At 34.8% G+C, this 21,178-nt stretch overlaps 1 protein-coding gene across 3 annotated transcripts in view; it reads right to left on the bottom strand.

Moving 5' to 3' along the window:
* Positions 1–326: 326 nt before the first annotated feature.
* The window catches only part of LOC138328049 (uncharacterized), a 112,118-nt gene continuing 91,266 nt past the window's right edge, over positions 327–21,178 (bottom strand). For all 3 annotated transcript variants that reach the window (XM_069274645.1, XM_069274646.1, XM_069274647.1), the window contains 2 exons: positions 11,285–14,371; positions 327–421 (listed from right to left, as the gene is read on the bottom strand). In XM_069274645.1, the coding sequence (XP_069130746.1) occupies positions 335–421; positions 11,285–14,371 (3,174 nt within the window). In that variant the 3' untranslated portion in view covers positions 327–334. The remainder of the gene's footprint in view (positions 422–11,284; positions 14,372–21,178) is intronic.

Genomic DNA, 21,178 nt, shown 5'->3' with positions numbered 1-21,178 from the left:
AAATTCAGCATCATTTACACCCCTTATATGGTATAATCAGCATCAATTAAACTACTTTACCTTATATGGTAATCAGCATCAATTAACTCCTTTACCTTATATGGTAATCAACATCAACTCATCCCTTTGTTGTTATTAGCAAATAAGACTTACCTGCCTCTGTCAATATTGCAACGCAGCCATTTATAATTTCACATTTGTTTTTGTAATATCAACATATGCAAGTAAATTATTTTCAAATATATTAGGCATTAATTACTGAGATATACAACAAAACACCATTGTAGTAGTTATTAATAAAATGCACAATGCTTATCTATCCATCTACCATGCATTATGTATTGTAGTTAGATTTAATATATAAGTGAAAATGTGTTGAAAAATTTCCTTTACCTGCATCTCCTTTGCCAGGTTGAAGTTTCTGAAAAATATAGAAGAAAATAAAAATAAATATCAAATAAAAAAATTTGACTCATAACAATGGGTTTATGTAAATTTGTAATCAAATTATTTTGAGGTTCTTTCAGATGGACATTATCTCTATCAATTTGTTGAAAAACACATCAGAAATTTATGACAGATATGGCAATTAAAAGTAACATTGCTTAGTTAGGGTTTGCAAACTAGAATTACATATTTTTTCTTTTAATTATATCCTTGTATGAAATTCTTGTACACAGTGAGCATAAAACAAACTTTATTCCATGGACAATAATAACATGTCCATTTGTTGATCAATGCAAACATGTTTGCCCTTCTAATTTTGAATTGCGATAAAAAAATGTTTAAAATTCACACAGCCTTTCTTGTGTCACATTACAACACAAGGACAAGCATGCTTTCTTTACTTAAAGAGTTCATAGTAAATACTAAACGAAAGCTTTGTCAATATCCTGCAGGGTTAGAAATTGGACCACTAGAACAGTGAATTTCTTCCTAGGTAAAATATATGTCTATAATACTTTGCAAACATTCTGTACTAGTAAACACATGGTGTCCTAGTACATTTTTATTGGTACAATACTCAGAGTACTCAAGTACCCAAGATTACAAGACAGAAAAAATAGAAAGTAAATATGTATTATATATACATGGGAAAAGGGTGAGTCATGATATAAGATTGAATGAAAATCATATCTATAAGCTTATACAGCAGTTTTAATTCATAATTTCTTGTAATCATTTTCCAACAAATGCCACGTTGACATTTTTTTCTCGCCAATAAAAACAAAAAATATATCAAGAATTTCACAAATCCATCTTTATAATGTTTAAACTAAAATGAAAGTCAGTCCAGTTTAAACAAGGGCCTTGCACATGGTGTCTCAAACGTTCTCGAGAGTTATCAAGTTTTAAGTTGTCCTCCGTGCCTGTCAAAGAGGAGCTTAGCGAGACCGATAGAACCATGTACCATACCATAGTGTATGCTGCCCTATCTAGAAGGGCGGGATTAAAATTCCTACAATAAATGATTTAACATTCTATGAGGAGCGCTTGCTCTCTCCTAACCAAATACTTTGTAAAATTCACCTTTAAGAAGATTGAAGGGATGACGTTTCTATTTTTTTTATGCTCTTGACCTACATATGAATTGTCCAATATCTAAAGAGGTTTGAAATTTTTACTACGAGCAAATTTAACCTTCCACTGAATTTTACTTGTGCAAAAGGTTTTAATTCTACTATTATTGCGGCAATTAAACTATAAACGCTTGAAAAGCTTTCATAAAAAGATTATAATAAATCACATCTTTTTCTTGCTGATAAGCTTCATACCATGCTAATATTTCTTTTCCTCAAAAGTTGAACTAAAACTATCATGTTTTTGAAAACAATGTTTTACCTTTAGAACATAGACATTCTATACAGATACAGGTTGTCTTTAATTCTAGCTTTCACATTCTAAGCTTTTTCGAAGTTTTGATGAGCTGTAATTCATAAAGCCTATTGCTACTGTAAATTTGACCTCAAATTAGTCTTGTCGTTAGCAAACTCTAATTTCAAAAGCTGAAAATCATATTCCAACATTTAAAGGAGTGAGACAAGGTGATCCAATTGGTCCATTCACTTTTTAACCAAACTTTGACATTCGAGGAATCTAATATCATATGGGGAAAGTTAACAGGATGCTGTAATCAATGAAATGTTCACTGGTAAAAGTTGACTCATTTGTTATCTTGTAAAAAGCCATGTGGGACATGTAATCTAGGATGACAAATATGGGATAAGTATGGGTACCATAATTTATATAAATATAAATCACCTTATTTCTGTAAAAGTGAGTGAAAAATCTTTGAAATTATGTTGTTTTGTTAGGTCTGTGACTGCATGTTCATTTTTTGTTTTAATTCAAGTATCACATTGGATCAAAGCAATTTACCCCAAAGTTCAAAGTTCAGTATACCTTTTCCTCAGTTCAGCAATCATCTTCACTTGGAGTATATGAGAAAAGTTATCAAAATTAACATGCAATAATTTCTACAAGAGGGATTGAGCTAACTGGAAACTCCAGGCTTGACTGACAATCCCCTATGTGGCCTTCCTCTATAAGCACTTGTTGGGCAAAAATCTGAGACAATCAGATACTGTTGATGTGAACCTCCCATTTAAATTGTACTGTTTTATCTTTTTGACATAAGCCATACACGTAAAAATACTCGGCAACTACAAACATCGTAATACATGATGTGACATCTGTACCTAACTCACATTTAAACGTGGGAAATTGATAGTGTTTGTGAATAAAACAAATTCAAATACATCCTTTTAATTTCTATCTCACAATTAGTATTTTTTTATTAATGTTTTGTAAGATTTTCAATTTGAATTTTTTAAGAATTGAAATATCTGTTAAAATGAAACATAACACTATTGGACACCTGTTATATTACAATCCAAGCACCTGCATATTCATTTCAGATGAATCTACAGAAATCTACACAAACAAGGGTCAAGTTTCTAATTTCATTTTACCTCCCATTTTCTGATGGTTTTTGGACAAACTCAGTGCAGATTTTGAAACTTGTTTTTTTTAACCAAAATCAATTAATCATGTATTAATTTTTTACACAGAACAAAAATTCAAATAAAGTAAAAAAAAAAATCTCTATGTATTAAATGTTTTAGATTATAAATATTATTTCATTTTCATTAAATTATATCATTTTTTTTTTTAATATCATTTAAACATGTCATTTTTTACAAATTTTTATTGCAATATTGAGATCATTATCAAATTCAGCCTGATAATTCTGCTTTGAAGAACAAAATTATCTTAATCATCAATCCTTTCTAAGATCATGAGTCATAAGAAGTGCATCCATATTTATAAGAATATCTTTTATATCAATTAACACTACCAATTAATCAAATTAATGGGCATAGCAATTTCCAATTCTGTCTAATGGTCAGTTACAGCCATTTGGATGATCATACCGCTACTAGCAGACCATGCAGTCAAATTGTTATCCAATTGGACAATGGAATGTGAGATGGCCGGAGATTCTCCGAGTCATACCTAAACATTATTGCAGTAACACGACAGAAACATCCTGTAAGTGACAAAGATCAAAGGGATTCGAGCCAGGAAGTGACCAGAGGGGTCATTAATTACACCCACACAGGTGAGAAGGTGACCGCCATAATCAGGTAATAACCCGGGTCAGTCAGGTAAAACCGACAGGCGGTTACGGCCCAGGTGTCAAAGAGTTACCTGCGATTAACACATTAATAGGTAGCCATCATAGGGATATAGGACATGTGTCCGTGATGGGCCAGGTGTGAACTGGACACCCCGGGTAATATTAGGGTTCTGTTACTGACAGGTACTGTGTAACTTACGGGAGCTATGATAGACAGATGTGGAGATCTCAGCGCTGCTTCCTTATTTTCTATAGGCTAATAATTCTGCCACAATTTTTATCTGACAACCTGAACATGTGGAACATGTGCTCTGATTTTGGTACATCTGTACAGGTTTTAGTTTTATAAGTTTAACATCCTATTAACAAATAGGGTAATTTAATGATGTGCTAGGTTTGGTGGTGGAGGAAAACCGGAGTACCCGAAAAAAACACCTACTGACCATGTGGTTGCTCAGTACGTGGCAACTACCTCGCAAGGGATTCCAGCTCACGACCCAGAGGTGGAGGGCTTGTGGTAGTATGTCGGATATCTGAACCACTCGACCACAGCGGCCCCCATCTGTACAAAAAACCTGCCAAAGCCACCATTTAAAGACCACCTGCTTAATAAGACCACCTACTTTCAAATGACCAATTTTAATAAATCCGACCTGTGTAAAAAGACCACTTGTCTATACAGACAAATTTTGTCATCCCATAGGTGGTGTTTATAGACAGGTTTGACATTGACTCAAACGAATAAGGGAACCAATCAGTTTAAAAGAAGAAGCATTCATGAGGATCAATTATTTTTTGTAACTACAAAATTTGATACAACTAATGATAATCCATATGTTCTAGATGTTTGCCAAATGCAAATAGTGTTTATATGTAGCCTGCATGCATTCAGGGTTATTTTTATAATTTTTGTAAATCTGTACATAAACAGTTATTGTAATATTTGGCAAATATCCACAAGCTGCTCTGTACAACTGCATGGTGCACAGGATTGTTTATTCAATATACACTTGAATCAAAACAGAACATTATAATTATCCAATGTACTAATTATGAGCCAGGCATATGAAACTAAATATTCTGAGGTTTTGGGATTAAGTTAATACAGCTTTGGATTAAAGCACAAAGGATTACTTTTTTCATGTCTAAATGGGGAGATAGAAAACTATATCATAACGTACGTAGGTTGCCAACATTTGAAGGTCAATACATACATGAATGTGTTAAAAGCTCATAGCATTTCAATCTTTTATATCATTAAGACAGAACACCTCAGAAGGAGAAATTAGATATTAAGTCTAGAATATGATACCTCAGATCTCATAGTACCTGAGATTGTTTTGGGAGTATGTGTTAATCAGAAAAGTATATAGCACAAAAATTCTAACGAAATAATTCCAAGTATGGCCACTTCACCTTGAATGTCACCTTCACTATGGTAAACTGTGTTTGATATTTGTTAAAAGACATTATTAGGATTCCTGCTGACATATATACCTCTCTGTACATATATGGACAAGATAATTTTTGTAAGCAATGTTTTAAGTACTTAAGTTTCCCCATTAGTGAATTATCTCCCTTTAACAGATTTTAAGAGCTCTAAAAGTATTACAAATGCATAGCTTATTTGATTCCAAATGTATGTAAAATTATTTAGTTTTTCATACAAATAAGTATACCACATATAACAGCTTATTTGCCAAAAAAGTTTTAATACTTATTGAAATGAATATTGCTCTTAATTTTGTTTCAAAATTGATTTATCAAAACATTAGCTAATTTGAAAAAGTCAGCATTTCCATTGCTTCCTATATTTATTAAAATTTCTTACAATGCCTGAAATTGTACAGGTAAAATTCTAAATGACCTACCTTCAAAATGAAATCAACCTAATCCATGAGAAATTACACATACTACCCTAATCACTTATCATCCAAATATACACTTACACTCTTTCCAGAAAAATGACTTCACAAATGTCTGTATATTATGGCAAAGAAGTACTTTTCAGGACATCTAGATTTATATGTTCATGGCAATAACATGTTGAAAGATCGGCCTTAACTTTTTCTAGGTAGCATAAATCATTTACAGTTTACTACTGGACATTACAGTTAAAGGTCATAACATTAGTCATTCCTTATCACCTAACCTACACTGACCACTGAATGACCATCCCATATAGAAAGGAGAGATCAAGACTTCATACAGGAAATTCATTCTTACTTATAATGCTTTACTTCTCGCTCAAGAATTAAACCATATTTAGGTTAAAGCGGCGGACACTGTTATGACATTCAAAAACAGCAAAAGATTAAAACAAGTTAAAGTAATGCTTGACCCAAAGAATTAAGCTATGCTTTTGTAGATTTAAAAATGAAAATGGCATTGAGGTCAAAGCAGAATATTCAAAACATTTAACACTTTGTCAAACAAATAATCTCTGAACAAATATTTCAAGACTACGACAATGGCTACTCTAACAGTTACACAATTAATATCACCAAAAAAATATCACAAAGATTTTTTGAAAGTGGTACAATATGTTTTTGTTCTAGTCTGTTGTAAACTGGTTTGGAAAGACTATCTGCTTTTGATAAAAGCTACCATAAAGAATATGTTGAAGTGGTATATAAAGGGCCTCAAAGAAAATCCACAATGAAAGGGTAGCTAGACCTTAAGTCTGAGGTAAGGTGGAGCCATATTATGAATTTGTAGATCTACAAATGATGTCTTATGGATTAAACGTTCACAGTTTGTTTTGGAAACATTGTACAAAATATATATTTACTTAGCCTCCCACCAACTACGTGCTGTGAAACACATTTAGGTCAACTTAAGGTAACATTTTAGACGAAATATGCTGACCTCTCATCAAATTCAATGCAAATAAATAGCTCTCGGCTTTAAAGAGGGTAAGATGGTTTATACATGTAGTTTTTATCATTACCTATGTAATCCTTTGATAAAAGCCGCAGGGGGTACAGGGTGTTATCGGGGATAAATCAAATTTTGTATCAACATTTCTATGATGTTACCGACGGAAACAAAGCTAATTTTATTTGGACCACTTAAAATTTGACGGTATAAGAGTTGTGACATAAGCACACCTGGGTATGATTTTGTTCGGAATGACGTAGGCTTTAATTGACGTTTTGCCAGCTGTCAATCAAAACAACTATAATAAACATTTGACTTTGTATTTCAAATTCGCTGCAACATTGAATATATGTATACATGTGCAGGCAGAATTATGGCTATAAGTTCAAGCAAGGAATTGGTAAATTTTTCTGCTGGATCGCCTTAAATAGTGTTTAGTTTATCTAAAACCCAGACAACTAACCATAAAAACCAATTTCACTATGTCTCTTCTAACAATTGTAGTTTCCTCTGACAATACAAAGAAACAGTATGCCTTATACTCAGATAATATTTGCTTTCCTCAGAAAATATCATAAGCCATTTTGATATCCTTATATTGGAGACACTTTGGTCTCCTCAGACAATACTGAGAGACACTTTGGTCTCCTCAGACAATACTGAGAGACACTTTGGTCTCCTCAGACAATACTGAGAGACACTTTGGTCTTCTCAGACAATACTGAGACACTTTGGTCACCTCAGACAATACTGAGAGACACTTTGGTCTCCTCAGACAGTACTGAGAGACACTTTGGTCTCCTCAGACAATACTGAGAGACACTTTGGTCTCCTCAGACAATACTGAGAGACACTTTGGTCGCCTCAGACAGTACTGAGAGACACTTTGGTCTCCTCAGACGGAGACAATACTGAGAGACACTTTGGTCGCCTCAGACAATACTGAGAAACACTTTGGTCTCCTCAGACAATACTGAGAGACACTTTGGTCTCCTCAGACAATACTGAGAGACACTTTGGTCTCCTCAGACAGTACTGAGAGACACTTTGGTCACCTAGCTCAGACAGTACTGAGAGACACTTTGGTCACCTCAGACAATATTGGGAGCCAATAGTTTGGAGACAATTATACAATAGGTGTGAGTTTAATTGCCTCAAATTTAATCTCTTCATACAATATCAAAAGCCAATTTGCAATTGGTCCCTTGAAACAATATCAGGAGCCAATTTTTACCTGCTCACATTAAAAGAGACATTGGTGTCCCTAGAACATATAAAGGGGCCATTGAATTTTCCTGGTGTAGTATCTGTATCCATTAGTCTTTTCTGACAGTTTTGAGAACTAGCTATCCTTGTTTCAACTTTGGTTCCATTTGAAAACATTTGGAGCCTTAAAATGATCAACACTTTGCATCTAACATACATTTTCCTATAAAATCATGATAATGATTTACCATAAATAATCACTTGCAATTTCTGTGTTTGATAAAAAGAACAATCGGCCAAGTTTTTATATGACAAGTTAACTTTGAAAAACATTAGCAATATCATGACATATGACTGTCCGCAAAACTTTCTGAAATTAATATCCGTAAACTGACATATCTGTGTGACAATGAAAATGTCAAGGTCATTTCTATATAAAGAATTCCTAAATTGGACATTTATTAATTATGTTATGATAATCAGTAATCATGATTTCCATCTCTGTAGGTTACGGTTCTATCCTGGGGTCAGCCCTATCCTGGGCTCTGTATAGAGTTTTACTATACCAATGATTTATATGGAGCTCATGGTAATAAAGCATTGTCACATTAGTGATAATAAATGTCCTATATTGTATGTATGGCTGGAGGTCAGGTCACACCTGTCCAACTCTCCACACCTATTATAGTCCCTCTTACCTGGATAATGATTAATTTATACCTACTTATAGAAATATGTTAATTGAATTACCCAATCATGTGTTTTAATTTCTAAAAAAAATGTTTACAAAGCTTTAAGATGCTCTATCGCCGACAGCGCACAAACAATACTCTATACTATGCCTAATCAATGCAAAACAATAACATCGAGTAACTGATTTTGCTTTAGATGTATGCACAATCAGTACTTCATTCCATACAGGACATAGTACCACAGATTTTTTTCGGGATGCAATTATAAATATAATTATTTTAAATATGTTAAGCTTCAACTTTCAATGGTGGTAATGATAAAAAGTAAGTAACTTTTGTAAACAAAGAAAAACACCAATTCGTCTGCTCCTGTTTTTGAAAGAGAAAAAATACCATTGTGTCCGCATTTTTTTGTTTTATATTTTCTAAAAGTAAAGGTGGAATGTAACTTTTTTGAGATGTCATGCATCATTTTTTAAAACAAAAATTTCTTACATTTTGAAAAGAATTTAGTAATAGTAGCATTTAAGTGATCAATCTGAATATTGTATATTATTCTTGCATATGATTATAATGCATGAAAAATAAAGTACAATAAAATTCCTTGTGATTTATTTATTATCTTATATTTCAGATAAAATTAAAAAAAAAGAGAAACATCCCAAATTAATTTATAAGCTTCAGAATTTATACCATTACCATTTAATATTCAATGATTTATTTCAGATGTTTAGTGTAATTCTATCAGAAGAGCTCTAACTACCAATAATAAATTTTTATTTCCTTTTGATTTTATTATCCCATTCAATATGAAGTATATAAATGATTTAACACGTAAATAACAAAATCTTTCGAGTCAATTTGAAAAAACATCTACTTATCGATGAAATATAAATATCACCGTCAGATATCAGTGTGAAGTAAACGACTGGCGTGACATTAATTTCACTTAAATTACAGGTAAATTGCCAATTAGTGAAATCTTACCTGGATTTTTTTACCAGTCGGCCTGAACAGCATTGACAGCGATTTAAACACATCACACAAATCGGCCATTATAGAAGCATAATAACAACAGATCCTGTGGAGTGTTTCTGGGGTACTATATATCCTGCACAAAATGTCAACAAATATCGTTGTTTTTTACACGTGCTTTGCTGGCATACGTGCTAGAAGTCATCCTTCATGAACCCACTTGCAGCATTAGATCACTTTTATCGGATCAGGAATGAAACGTGAGTAGTTATCCATGGTTAACGTTTCCTATAATAATTTTCGTCTTGACCACGTTTTCCCTCCTCGCCGGGGTTAAGGGTGTATACAGGTAATCAAGTATGAGATCCTAGCTACCCACCTATCTTTGGACACCCCTAGGTAAGGATCAGTCTATTTACCTGTACTTAACACTTCTCACAGGGAATGGGTAGTCCATTATTGCCTAGAGGGGTGTTGAGGTCATGGATCAATAAACGTTTACACAGATTTAGGGATTATACGTCAAAGTTTTACTTCATAATAAATTGGTGGCTGACTGTCGATATGCCTGATCTTTAGATACCTATAGAATTTGACGTAAAATTACAAATGGTTTTTACCTGGCGATTAACAAACTAAACTACTAAAGGATTCGGGTCTATAAAAGTTCACACAGGTAAAAGTATGTATTAAATTCAACGCCTGAGCTATTGTAGCTGTCTTTCAGGTAAAATAAATCATCAAATAGATATATGTTTGATTTAAGAGATTTAACAAAATTAAAGCCAGATTATCATATATTACCAGATTTTCAAACAAAATCTATTCACACCTTTGAAATCAGTATAAGTAAATAATACCTGACTACTAGTTAACTAGCCTGGATTGTTTTCTCTCCAACAATACCAAAGTGTTACATGTTTGTAAGCTTTTAGGACAAGGACGTAAGTTTCTAAAGCGGATTAAGTTCTGTTTATAAACTAAAATGATCTGATAATCTGGACGGATTATCTGAACAACAGGAAGCCCCTATGGCAAGCATTACATAGTGTAACATTAAAACGCTACCTTTTACCTTTTCCGGTGGGATATTTTATATTTTGTTTAATGTCTTTGACAGCTAAACACAGCCAAAATATGACTCTAATCACTCATTGCCGCTAGTGGGAATTTATTACAGCAAACTTCATCCCGGATAATCTATATTTCACACCTCTTGAGATATGCTGTATTGAAATATATACCACCAGGTAGTAAGATTTCTTCATCCAATCAATAGCCAGCCGAGTGAACTATATCCTAGAATATTTATGAAACAAAACGAACTCAATGTTGCGACCCATATTCTGTTTTAGCACATACTGTAGAATAGGTGTATATTCATATCTCACACAGCTTAAGCCTCTATACGTTTAGATCTAAATGAGGAGCGTTGTCACCTGATTTTGACCCCCCTTGTGAAGTATCAGTATTCATTCCAAGGTAAAAATTGTAACTATACCACATAGGTAATGGCAGAGCACAGTAATTTGGTCAAATTCATCTGAAGGTTGACAGATCAAAAGCATTGAATTTGGAACAGATGAAAAAAAAGATGATTCTCCAAAATATGATTATTTTGTACTGAATTAAAGCAGGAAAAATTAAATTTGATCAGTGAGGTTTGAGATTTTAAGGGTTTTGACAAAATCATATAGAATTGAGATAGGATTTGTTTTTAAAAAATACATCTATCACCCTTTTTTTGGCGAAAAAATCAGAAAGAATAAGAAAACGTGGGTACAAATGACCTCGAGCCAGATTAATCCTAACAATGGCACTAACATCTCACACCAGTTTCACCAGATCATATTTTCAACATACCAAGGGAGGTAAATCTTAAATCACTTACCAGATCTCCATCAGACTCTGGAGTGGTTGGTGAGAGCTGGGCTGTTGGAGTTGTGTCCCTTGAACTGTCTGTAGAATAAGCTTGATGGTCTTCAGATTTCCGTCTCTTCAGAGTCCCGTCTCTAGAAGGAGGCAGGATGGGGGAACCTGGAGTTGAACTACTTTTTGTGGAGTCATGCTTTGGATTGCTGGCGGTGTCGGGCTTAGAGCCACTTGTGGTGATGGATTTGGAGCCACCTGCGGGGTCTGGTAGAGTTATTGCGTAGTTTTTAAGTAGCCAGGACCTAGATCTCATTCTATCTGGAGGCGGAGGGCTAGGTTTGAGTACAAGGGGTTGTTGGGCTAGACATGGAATTTCTAATCCTTTTTCATACTGGTATGCACAGTATTTCTTATGCATTTGATCTAGGAGAGTTTTCTGCTGGAGACTCTGGGAACCAAATTTCACATTACAATTTTCATCAGTTGTAGCTCCGTTCTGAAGCATGGACTGCATTATAGGCGCATAGTACTGCTTCCACTTTTTACGCGAAACACCATCCCATGTTTTTGACATGTCCTTGTCCATGAACTTCGACTCGTTTTTGACTTTTGAATATTCATTATCTTTTGCGTACATTTCAAGCTCCTTCCTTGCGTTATCCCGTTGTTTATTTCTGGTGCTGGACGGCTTACGCCTTAGTAACACAGGACTAGTAGCGTTAACGACGACTTGCATTTCAGGAGATTCATCGTGAATCATGTATCCTTGTTGCGATTTTGGCTGGAAATTTTCAGGGAAGTTTGACGGCTTAGGAACAGGAGATTTTGCAGGGGAGGTAACTGGCAGTGGTTCCATCATTGGTAACTTTGGTTTCGGTGTTATATTATTCACAATTTTTGCGCTTTGGTTTAGAGTTTGGCTGACGGTCACATGACTCGAAGGAATCACGTTAACATGAGTAGCTGTGGAAACCTTAGTCAACTGATTGAATGGTAAAACAGTCACATGATTTTTTGAAACACTAGTCACATGATTCGACGGCGTAACATTCTCATCAGCCACATTATTAGAAAGTGAACCAGATTTATGATTTGGGGAAACACTTTTCACAGATGCATGGTTGGGTAGAGCAGTAATGTGATTGGCTGGTACAGATGTCACATGACCAACTGGGTTGACCTTGATATTGCTGTTATCGTGGAAAATTTCGGTAGTGGCGGAGTTGGAGATCCCCGACTGCTGAAGTCTCTCCAGCCGTTTTGCTCGAGTCTTCGGCCTTTCCAGCGAGTCAGTGGTGTTGGTACCTATACTGATTTGCTGTGAGAGACTCACTGCATGCTTCGGACTGGAAGGATTACTACCGTCATCGAAAGATGTCTGCACAGCAGTTGTTGAGAGTGTATGTTTTGGAGTGTTTAAAACAGGCATTGGGTCGTCTATATCAGTGACTAGTAGACCCCCGGGGGAGGAGCTAGTAGAACCACGTAAATAACTGTCTCTGAACACATAATTATCTCCCTTGTATGGAGAACGAACATGATCATCAGCAACAGCAGAACTGTTTAACTTTTTCTTTTTCTTTGATGGCGAAAAGTTTGGCAGTGTTTTGGACCTTCGTAGCACTCGATGTTGATTCAAAGTGAGGCTTATGATTTGTTCTGTCCGGTCGACAGATGGAACGAAAGTTGGAGTGCTACACCGCCCTACATCTGCTTCGTTCTGGTCGAAAGCGCCGACATGTGACGGCGAACATTTAACCTCCCCTACGTAAACATTATCATATACATGCCTATCAACGTGAGTATCGGACTTTCGAAAATCATGCTCGTCCGGTGACACTGTGATGTCAGCGGACACTGCAGAGTTAGTGACATGCTTTACGGAATCATCACCAACAACAACAGGAGAAGACAACTCTGGTATACTGATGTCTTCCTCGACGGGTGATAACACACTCTCCGCAATTACTGATGACCTTGTCTTGTTATAGTCTACCAGAACACTGTTTGCTACTAGTCTAATGTCTGGGTTCCTGTTCTGGTTGTCTTTTAGATCTTGTCTACCTACAGATTCTGTATTGATGTGATCTGTCACAGGAATATTCATTAGTGTTTTGCCCACAGGCGCGGAATGATCTAACTCCACTACAGAATTCTGAAGACAAGGTGAACACACAGGATTTGGAGTGGTTTGAGCAGGAGAATAGACAGAATCTGCAGTAGATTTTTCCTGTGCGTCAGAAGAGCATAAAAGATTTTTTGAACACACAGTATTGTCAGTAGAATTTCCTTCTTCAGTAGAACTACTCAAAGTGGAACTTTCCTTCAAGCTAGATTCTACCTTAGTGGAATTGTTTTGTAAATCCACAGAACACAATTTTTCTAGAGTAGAATTGTTATGTGGATCTGTTGAACAAACAGAATTCACTATAGAATGTTCAACTGATATTGTTCTTTCACAATCATAGGAATCCTCAACACATTGAGTCGAAATATTGTCTTCTTTGGTAGTACTGGTACATGTATCCAATGTAGTATTATTTAATTCCTCTGTATATTTCTCAACAATGGAAACTATATCTCTTTCTATCTCCGAAGAATCACTACCACACTCATCGATATTTGTTTCTCTGATATCAAATCTTGAGTATAAATCTATAGAATTATCATTTGGTGGAGTATTTGGAATATTTTTATCGTCTAAAGATATTTTATTTTCACATTTCTGAGGATTTTTTTCCTCAGAACGAACATTGACATTATTTGAAAGTTTTATATCCTCTTGTGTAGGTTCCAAAGATTTTGTTTCATGAACAACAGCCTCCACTTGGCATACACATGCACTTGGTGTCCTTTGATTTAGTTCTGAGGTCTCTATGGAAACGGCCTCAGAACTTACATCACTAAGCAACGACACAGAATCCTCCAGGTTACACGTTGCTATGGGAACAGCATCATCTTCTAATGATGAAGAATCATTTAAATCGTCATTCCACTCTCCAAGTACGACCTTTAAATTTTCCGAATCTGTTGTTTTATCACCATTTTGTTTTTTCCTGTCGGCATCCGGGACCCGTATTTCCTCGGCAATGGCTGCAGTTAGCTCCTGAAAAGACACAAAGTTAAGAAAGGTTTTAGAGTAATTCCATTGATACTTCGCCCATATTGCATAAATTCTACGAAAGCTTAACAGGATCAATATGATTGTAGGAATGAGAAGCAGGATCTGAGATCATTAAAACTTTTGGCATCCTTTAATACCACTGGGAAACAGAACATTTCTATCATCTTAACTAAACCTATAAAGGATTAGCTCAAATAGACAGCAACATCTCCCAAGATCGATTTTAGTATTTAGTATGAGAGCTTAACTATTCTGAGTTTTTTCCCCTAAACCATACATCATTTAAAGAAACAATGTTTTACTGTTAGAAAGATGGAATAAAACCACTTCATTTACAACTGTTTTGAATATGTGCCATGTCGATTTCACATTGATCACCAAGAATTTTCTGTTAGAATATTTGAAAACAGTATCACATTTTATGACCATGTATATTCATGAAAAATAAATTTTAATTAGCTATTAACATTTGTTTTTGATTACCTAGCTTATTTCCACATAACAATAGCTATATGACGCGAGGTTGTCTACAGTAGCAAGCCTACAGGTATATTATTATTTATAGACGGCTGAAATGTTTACTTTGTAACTTCACTCCACAGACTGATATATTTACACACTACAAATCTCTGACATTTAAATATCTAAAATAGATTCAGCAAACCTTTCGAAACAGCTGCTCTCGAATCTGTTTAAATACTTGAACAGCTGCTAACAATTTTATTTCAACATTTTCAAAATTAAAACACAAGGTTCTGCATATAAACTATTAAGATATTGTATAATGTTCCATCATTTCAAATGATGTTCTGTATTTTCCCATCTTTGCATATTACAGAGTTATCTGTCCTTGTGGGTATAGGTATCAATCGTTACATCATCATTTTGTGAACAAAATTTACGTTAGTTTTTTTCTTCTTCTTGAAAAAGGTAACATTAAATGCTCACAAAACATGAAGCAACAATCGATACTTACCTGCAAGGGCAGATAACTCTGAATTATGCAAATTCATTGAATAGAAAAGTTTCAGGAAGCTGTCAACCGAGTGCACCTTCGGTATTGGGTTTACAGCTGGCATGTGTCAACCGAGTACGCCCTCTCTCAGACAGTATGCATTACCTGGACCACAGCCAATGACAATACAAACTGCATGAACATCGCAGCTTCAATTTCAAATGTAACGTATCGTCCTATTGTTCGTGTCACATACTAATGTATATCGCACTTTAAAAGTGGATTTCAGTTTGCTACCAACGCCAAATGTTAAACTTTAATTGGATTTTGAGTAAAACAGATACGTCTACATGATCACCAAACGCACACCAAACGCATTAAGAAAATAGATATCTCAAATTTTCTTTTGTAGCTGCTTTTTACTCTATTTCAGTAGTTGTGAAATAAGAGAGAATAAATAACCGTTTTTTTTTATTGATGTTGTTTTTTTTCTGGTAAGAAGACAATTTGAGTTGATGATCTAAATGGATGTAGAAAGACATCAGAAAGCAATTTATCAAAAGAATTCTGAAACTTTTTGTCAATTTGAAATGCTTCCTTATCATGTAACATGTGCATGCAATCATAGCCAAAATAATTTATTTCAAAGGTCTGCTGGTACAAGACCTATTTATAAACAACAATTGAAGTTCAATAGGCTGCAGAAAAGTCAAGAAAATGTCACTGTTAAACTGACAATACCATCATCTAGCTCGTACAAGAACTATTTTTCCCTTATTCCTCAACAAAATAAACATTAGACTACAAACCTTCTTATGTTTATTAATACATATGAATCTATCATTATAACTATCAATGTTTTTTTCATTTTTTATACACAATTAGTTTCTGTGGTATTCAAACTTACAGGTTTTCAAAGATTTTAGAGTAGATATCTATATTATTTTACCTTACAAAGTTTTTCTGAAAATTGGTTTTCCAAATTTAAGACTTTTCAAATATGCAAATTAAGGTTCAAATAATGAACTCCTTTATGACAGACAGATTACAAATGGATCCTATTCTCAGCTGCCACACAAGACTTGAAACCAGACAATCTTACCAATGTTATCGCAGTAGTGTTATTATACGCATAATAATATTGACACTTCAAGATATTTGCAGAATTCCCTCTTTTATTTATCAAGAAACATTTCATGATAAAAATGATCATAGAAAAGTGTTTTCAAAATGTTTTTGAAATCATAACATGTATTCTGATAACTTTAGATCCCTGATATTTCTTATCAGCAGACTGGCTTCAAATCCAAAAACAGCAACTTATCATTTTCAGAAAACACAAAGCATTCTTCAGACAGAGTCATTAATTTCAAACCCAAAGCAATTCCAGAAGTCTTTCATGATTTTAATTCAGATCAACGCCAAGACAATACAAATCCACAATCAAACTTAGCCTGAAGACACCTGGCTCTGCGTATTTACCTATTACGTAACATGCTACGATGTCTGTCTCTGATGCATAATTATGCACTGTATTAGAACACCCCCCCCCTCTACTCTTTTACAATATCTCCTTCATAGACTAAATGTCTCAGCAGTTTTGAAGTAGGCTCCAGAGTAATTTGTGGTTGATGATCTAAACATTTCTGGGGAATCTATAATAGCGAAGACTGTCCCCAACACTTGTAAAACCATTTAGATCTTCTTTTCATGTATAATGTCGTTGCAATTTGGTTTTTGTTCTCAATCAAAATGACAATTACACAAACAAATGGAGTGATTTTTTTTCCCTGAAGATTTTAAATGACTTGGATTTTTCTTATCACATGCACAGTTCCTTGAAGGGAAGATTGGAATACACTAAAGACAAGCAGTTTGGCAGCTGATATCACCAGATGAATCTGTATCACAAAACGATTATGTTTAAATACTCAATTGCATTGAAATTATACATGTGAAGCAGTTGTATGTAGATTCTCCAGGAATATCAGTACCTTCTTATTCTTGAATGTCTTAAAATGACCTTGGTCGTTAGTACGACACTTTAATTAACAAATTAATTCAGCTATAATCAATATCTGTATTGAAATTACCTTAGAAACCTTATGAAACTGCATAATTAATGACAATTACTTTTGTCATTGGGCATGCAGGTTCAAACAACCTTAAGACAATTTAAGATTCTGTTAAACATTTACTCATACACCCCTGAAATTTCATGATAGACTGGTCTAATCTTTGATTTAGAAGAGTCTAATGTGTTTTCAGGGGTGAATGCATTGATATGTCCCCAGTAACAATCAATTTATTTTAATTATCATAACTATTTTTTAAAAATTTAATTCACTGCTTCATAATTATGCTTTTTTCTTCTTCAACTTCATCCAGTGCTATGAGTTAAAGTCAACTTCCATGAAGCTCTTCATGAGAAGTAGTTTTGTAAGGCTAAACTTCCCAAAGTCTACACAAGACCAACTTACAATATTCTTCAATGTTACATGATATATCTTCCTAGTATGTCAACAGCTTTTTCTATCTAGTAAGACAGATCTATTTCTAGAGCTGCACCATTTCTGTGTTAGAGCAGACGTCTAAACGGATCAGAGAGCTCAAATTCCTTCCAACAGAGCTCAAATCCCTACCGACAGAGCTCAAATCCCAACCTACTTCAACTTACTGATTCAGCAAGAACTGCAATAAGCAACTAGTTTATGTAGCGGAAAAAATACTACATGAGACGAAAAACTCATCAAATTTCTCACCCGAATTCATCAATATTATATGGTTACCATAGAAACTGACCTATGAGGATGTAGCATGGCACCAAATTGATAGTCTGGCGTAACGTAACCAAACAAGACATATTTTCCCTGGACCATTTCGCTGACACAATGACATCTGATTTGCCGCCATATAATGCATAAGACTTCCAGAAAAGCCAGACAAAATCGTAGTTATACATTCCATCACATTCACCTTATGAGGTAATAATCATGAGTTACCATGGCAACCCTTCATTTACAGTAGAAAATGTCTACAAGTAACAGCACAATACTCAAGTGAATGGACAGATTCTTTACAGTGCCTGCGTTACATCATAACCCTCAGCAATACTGTATGGTTTGGCGAGCTAAAGACATTCTACAAGTCTATATATACAGCTTAAGGGTGTAATATGCTAGGTATATGAAGGTACCAGCATCTATAGTTCTATCTTGATTAGGTAGGTGCCTAGATAATTGTGATTAATACAAAGTTCTGACAATTAAATCCAATAAAAATCCCCTCCCCCCCCAAAAAAAAAAAACCAAAACAACAACAACAAACAAAAATAAGTAAAACACAAACACAAACAAAAAAAACCACATCCCCTCCCCCCATTTTTTGTCTGTATTTGTAGCACATCCTAAAACCACACCAATTTCCCCATGTTATAGCATCTGGTAATTTACTTATCCTCCAATAAATGCCACATAATTAATCATAACAGCCCACTGAAGCAAATTAAACGTCAAAACCTGTTCTTCATCATTTTTTTTCCCTAAATTCATCATCGTAGATAACTCTTCCGTGTAATTTAGACAAATACTTTGAGCAATCTGTCATGCTATTGATATAATGAACTGTACGGTGAGAATTTGGTCTGTATTTTCCCATGTAGGAACCATCAATAGAACGCTTTCCCAGTAGTGTCCATTACCCTAATTGACAGTAATGAACATGTTCATCATTTTTAAACTTCCTGTCAGAAACCTGCTTCGCCATGCCTTTCAGTTAATACCATTGCCTCTCCAAACAGCAAGGAAGCTCAAATGTCCAGTGGGATCATAGCATATTGATTTTATGTCTCGTTCCTGACACCTCACACCTAATCGTTTGATATATTTCATTTTGTAATGGATTTGAAAATAGTCGGTGAATCGTCAAGAGCTTTGAGTCTAGATAAAATCACCCGTTTATCTTTTTTTGAACATCGATGAGCCTATATATGCTGAAATTGCTTAAACATTTCAACCCGAAAGCTTCAGAATAAAAACTGCATGATATTAACTCTAATATAACAATATAAAACGTAGATGCAGGAATTCCTTTACCTGAAGACAGACTCTAATATAAAAGGATTCATTTAAACCTATGCAGGAATTCCTTTACCTGAAGACAGACTCTAATATAAAAAATTCATTTAAACTTACCATATTCGACCTAATAAGCAATTTTAATTGCCCAATTGCATAAAGACCAAAACTGTATAGGTTTGCAATAATTTTGTCTATCAAGCACCTATTCATTTTTTTTTCTTCATTTTTTTTTAATGCCCTGAGCGCTTATTGGGTCGAATACGGCAATTCCCTTGTATGGTTTATTCTAAGTTTACATTATAGGCTGATGCTATTAGTGAATATTGAGGGTGATACAATCCTACAAGTGTCAATACAAAAATTCCATCCTGTTAGACAAAACAGATCAGAGAGAGCATGGGTTCTTAATATAGCATGTCTAATTACAGAGATAGCCAAATTTAGTATGTAAGCCAATTTATTACTTGGCACAGAGACAAAACAGGTGCTAAAATGGTGTACAGAAACTGCAACAATTATAAATCTAGTCAGAACCTTTTAGCACAAATGTCACCGAAATACTGTTTTATCACAGAAATTGTTTGTATGTTTATATAGGTAATGAAACAAAATAACATAACAATTAACTTTATCAAATTAAAAGACAATGTGACCACCCAATGTAGCATTAACTGATGTATATAATCCTCTTTCATTAGAGGAGTGTGTACTGAATGAACTTCAGGTATTTAACCCTTATCCAAGTTGTTTGGGCTTGGATGTTGGATAAATGAACTGCCAGATAGAATCTCTGGTGGCAGCGGTGGGATGGTCCCTGTTAAAAGGATGTTGGATAAATGAACTGCCAGATAGAATCTCTGGTGGCAGCGGTGGGATGGTTGCTGTTAAAAGGATGTTGGATAAATGAACTGCCAGATAGAATCTCTGGTGGCAGCGGTGGGATGGTCCCTGTTAAAAGGATGTTGGATAAATGAATCTCTGGTGGCAGCGGTGGAATGGTTGCTGTTAAAAGGATGTTGGATAAATGAACTGCCAGATAGAATCTCTGGTGGCAGCGGTGGGATGGTTGCTGTTAAAAGGATGTTGGATAAATGAACTGCCAGATAGAATCTCTGGTGGCAGCGGTGGGATGGTCGGTGGGATGGTCCCTGTTAAAAGTTGAAATAATCAAACCAAATCAAACATACTTAGCAGACTCTTGGGACTAATAATATAGCTGAATTGGACTGTTGCTTGTTACTTTAGGGAGAATAAATCTCATTGAAAGGCTCTCTATCAAATGATCCCAAGGAATACTACCGTATTTCACCGCAAATAAGACCCCTCCCGCAAATAAGACCCCCCACCTATTTTGACACATTTTCAGACTTAGGGGGGATGTCTGCAAATAAGACCCCCCACCTATTTTTCAGTTTACTGGATGATGGATTTGAGCAATGGAGTAATTAAAAATATCACCAAAATGACTTTGTATCGGAACTTTTTTTGTTTATTTTATCGGCATAGAAAAATCACGTAGTAAAGAACTGTTTGTGTGCTTGTTATTTTTGTCATTTAATTCAAGTTAATTCACGGGTGATTTAATTTAATTATCAATAACTACGAAATGTGAACAGTGCTTATATTTAATCGGAGGCTATTTTCAACAAAATACGCCGATATTTGTTTCCATGAACACTTCAACACGTTTTAGTGTTCGTACGGCTTGTCATATTTTATATGCATCGGCAAAGATATTCGTCATTGATCGTTTCT

The sequence above is a fragment of the Argopecten irradians genome, chromosome 7, assembly GCF_041381155.1.
Source record: "Argopecten irradians isolate NY chromosome 7, Ai_NY, whole genome shotgun sequence".
NCBI classification, from domain to species: domain Eukaryota; kingdom Metazoa; phylum Mollusca; class Bivalvia; order Pectinida; family Pectinidae; genus Argopecten; species Argopecten irradians.
This window is presented reverse-complemented; position numbering and strand designations above follow the sequence as displayed.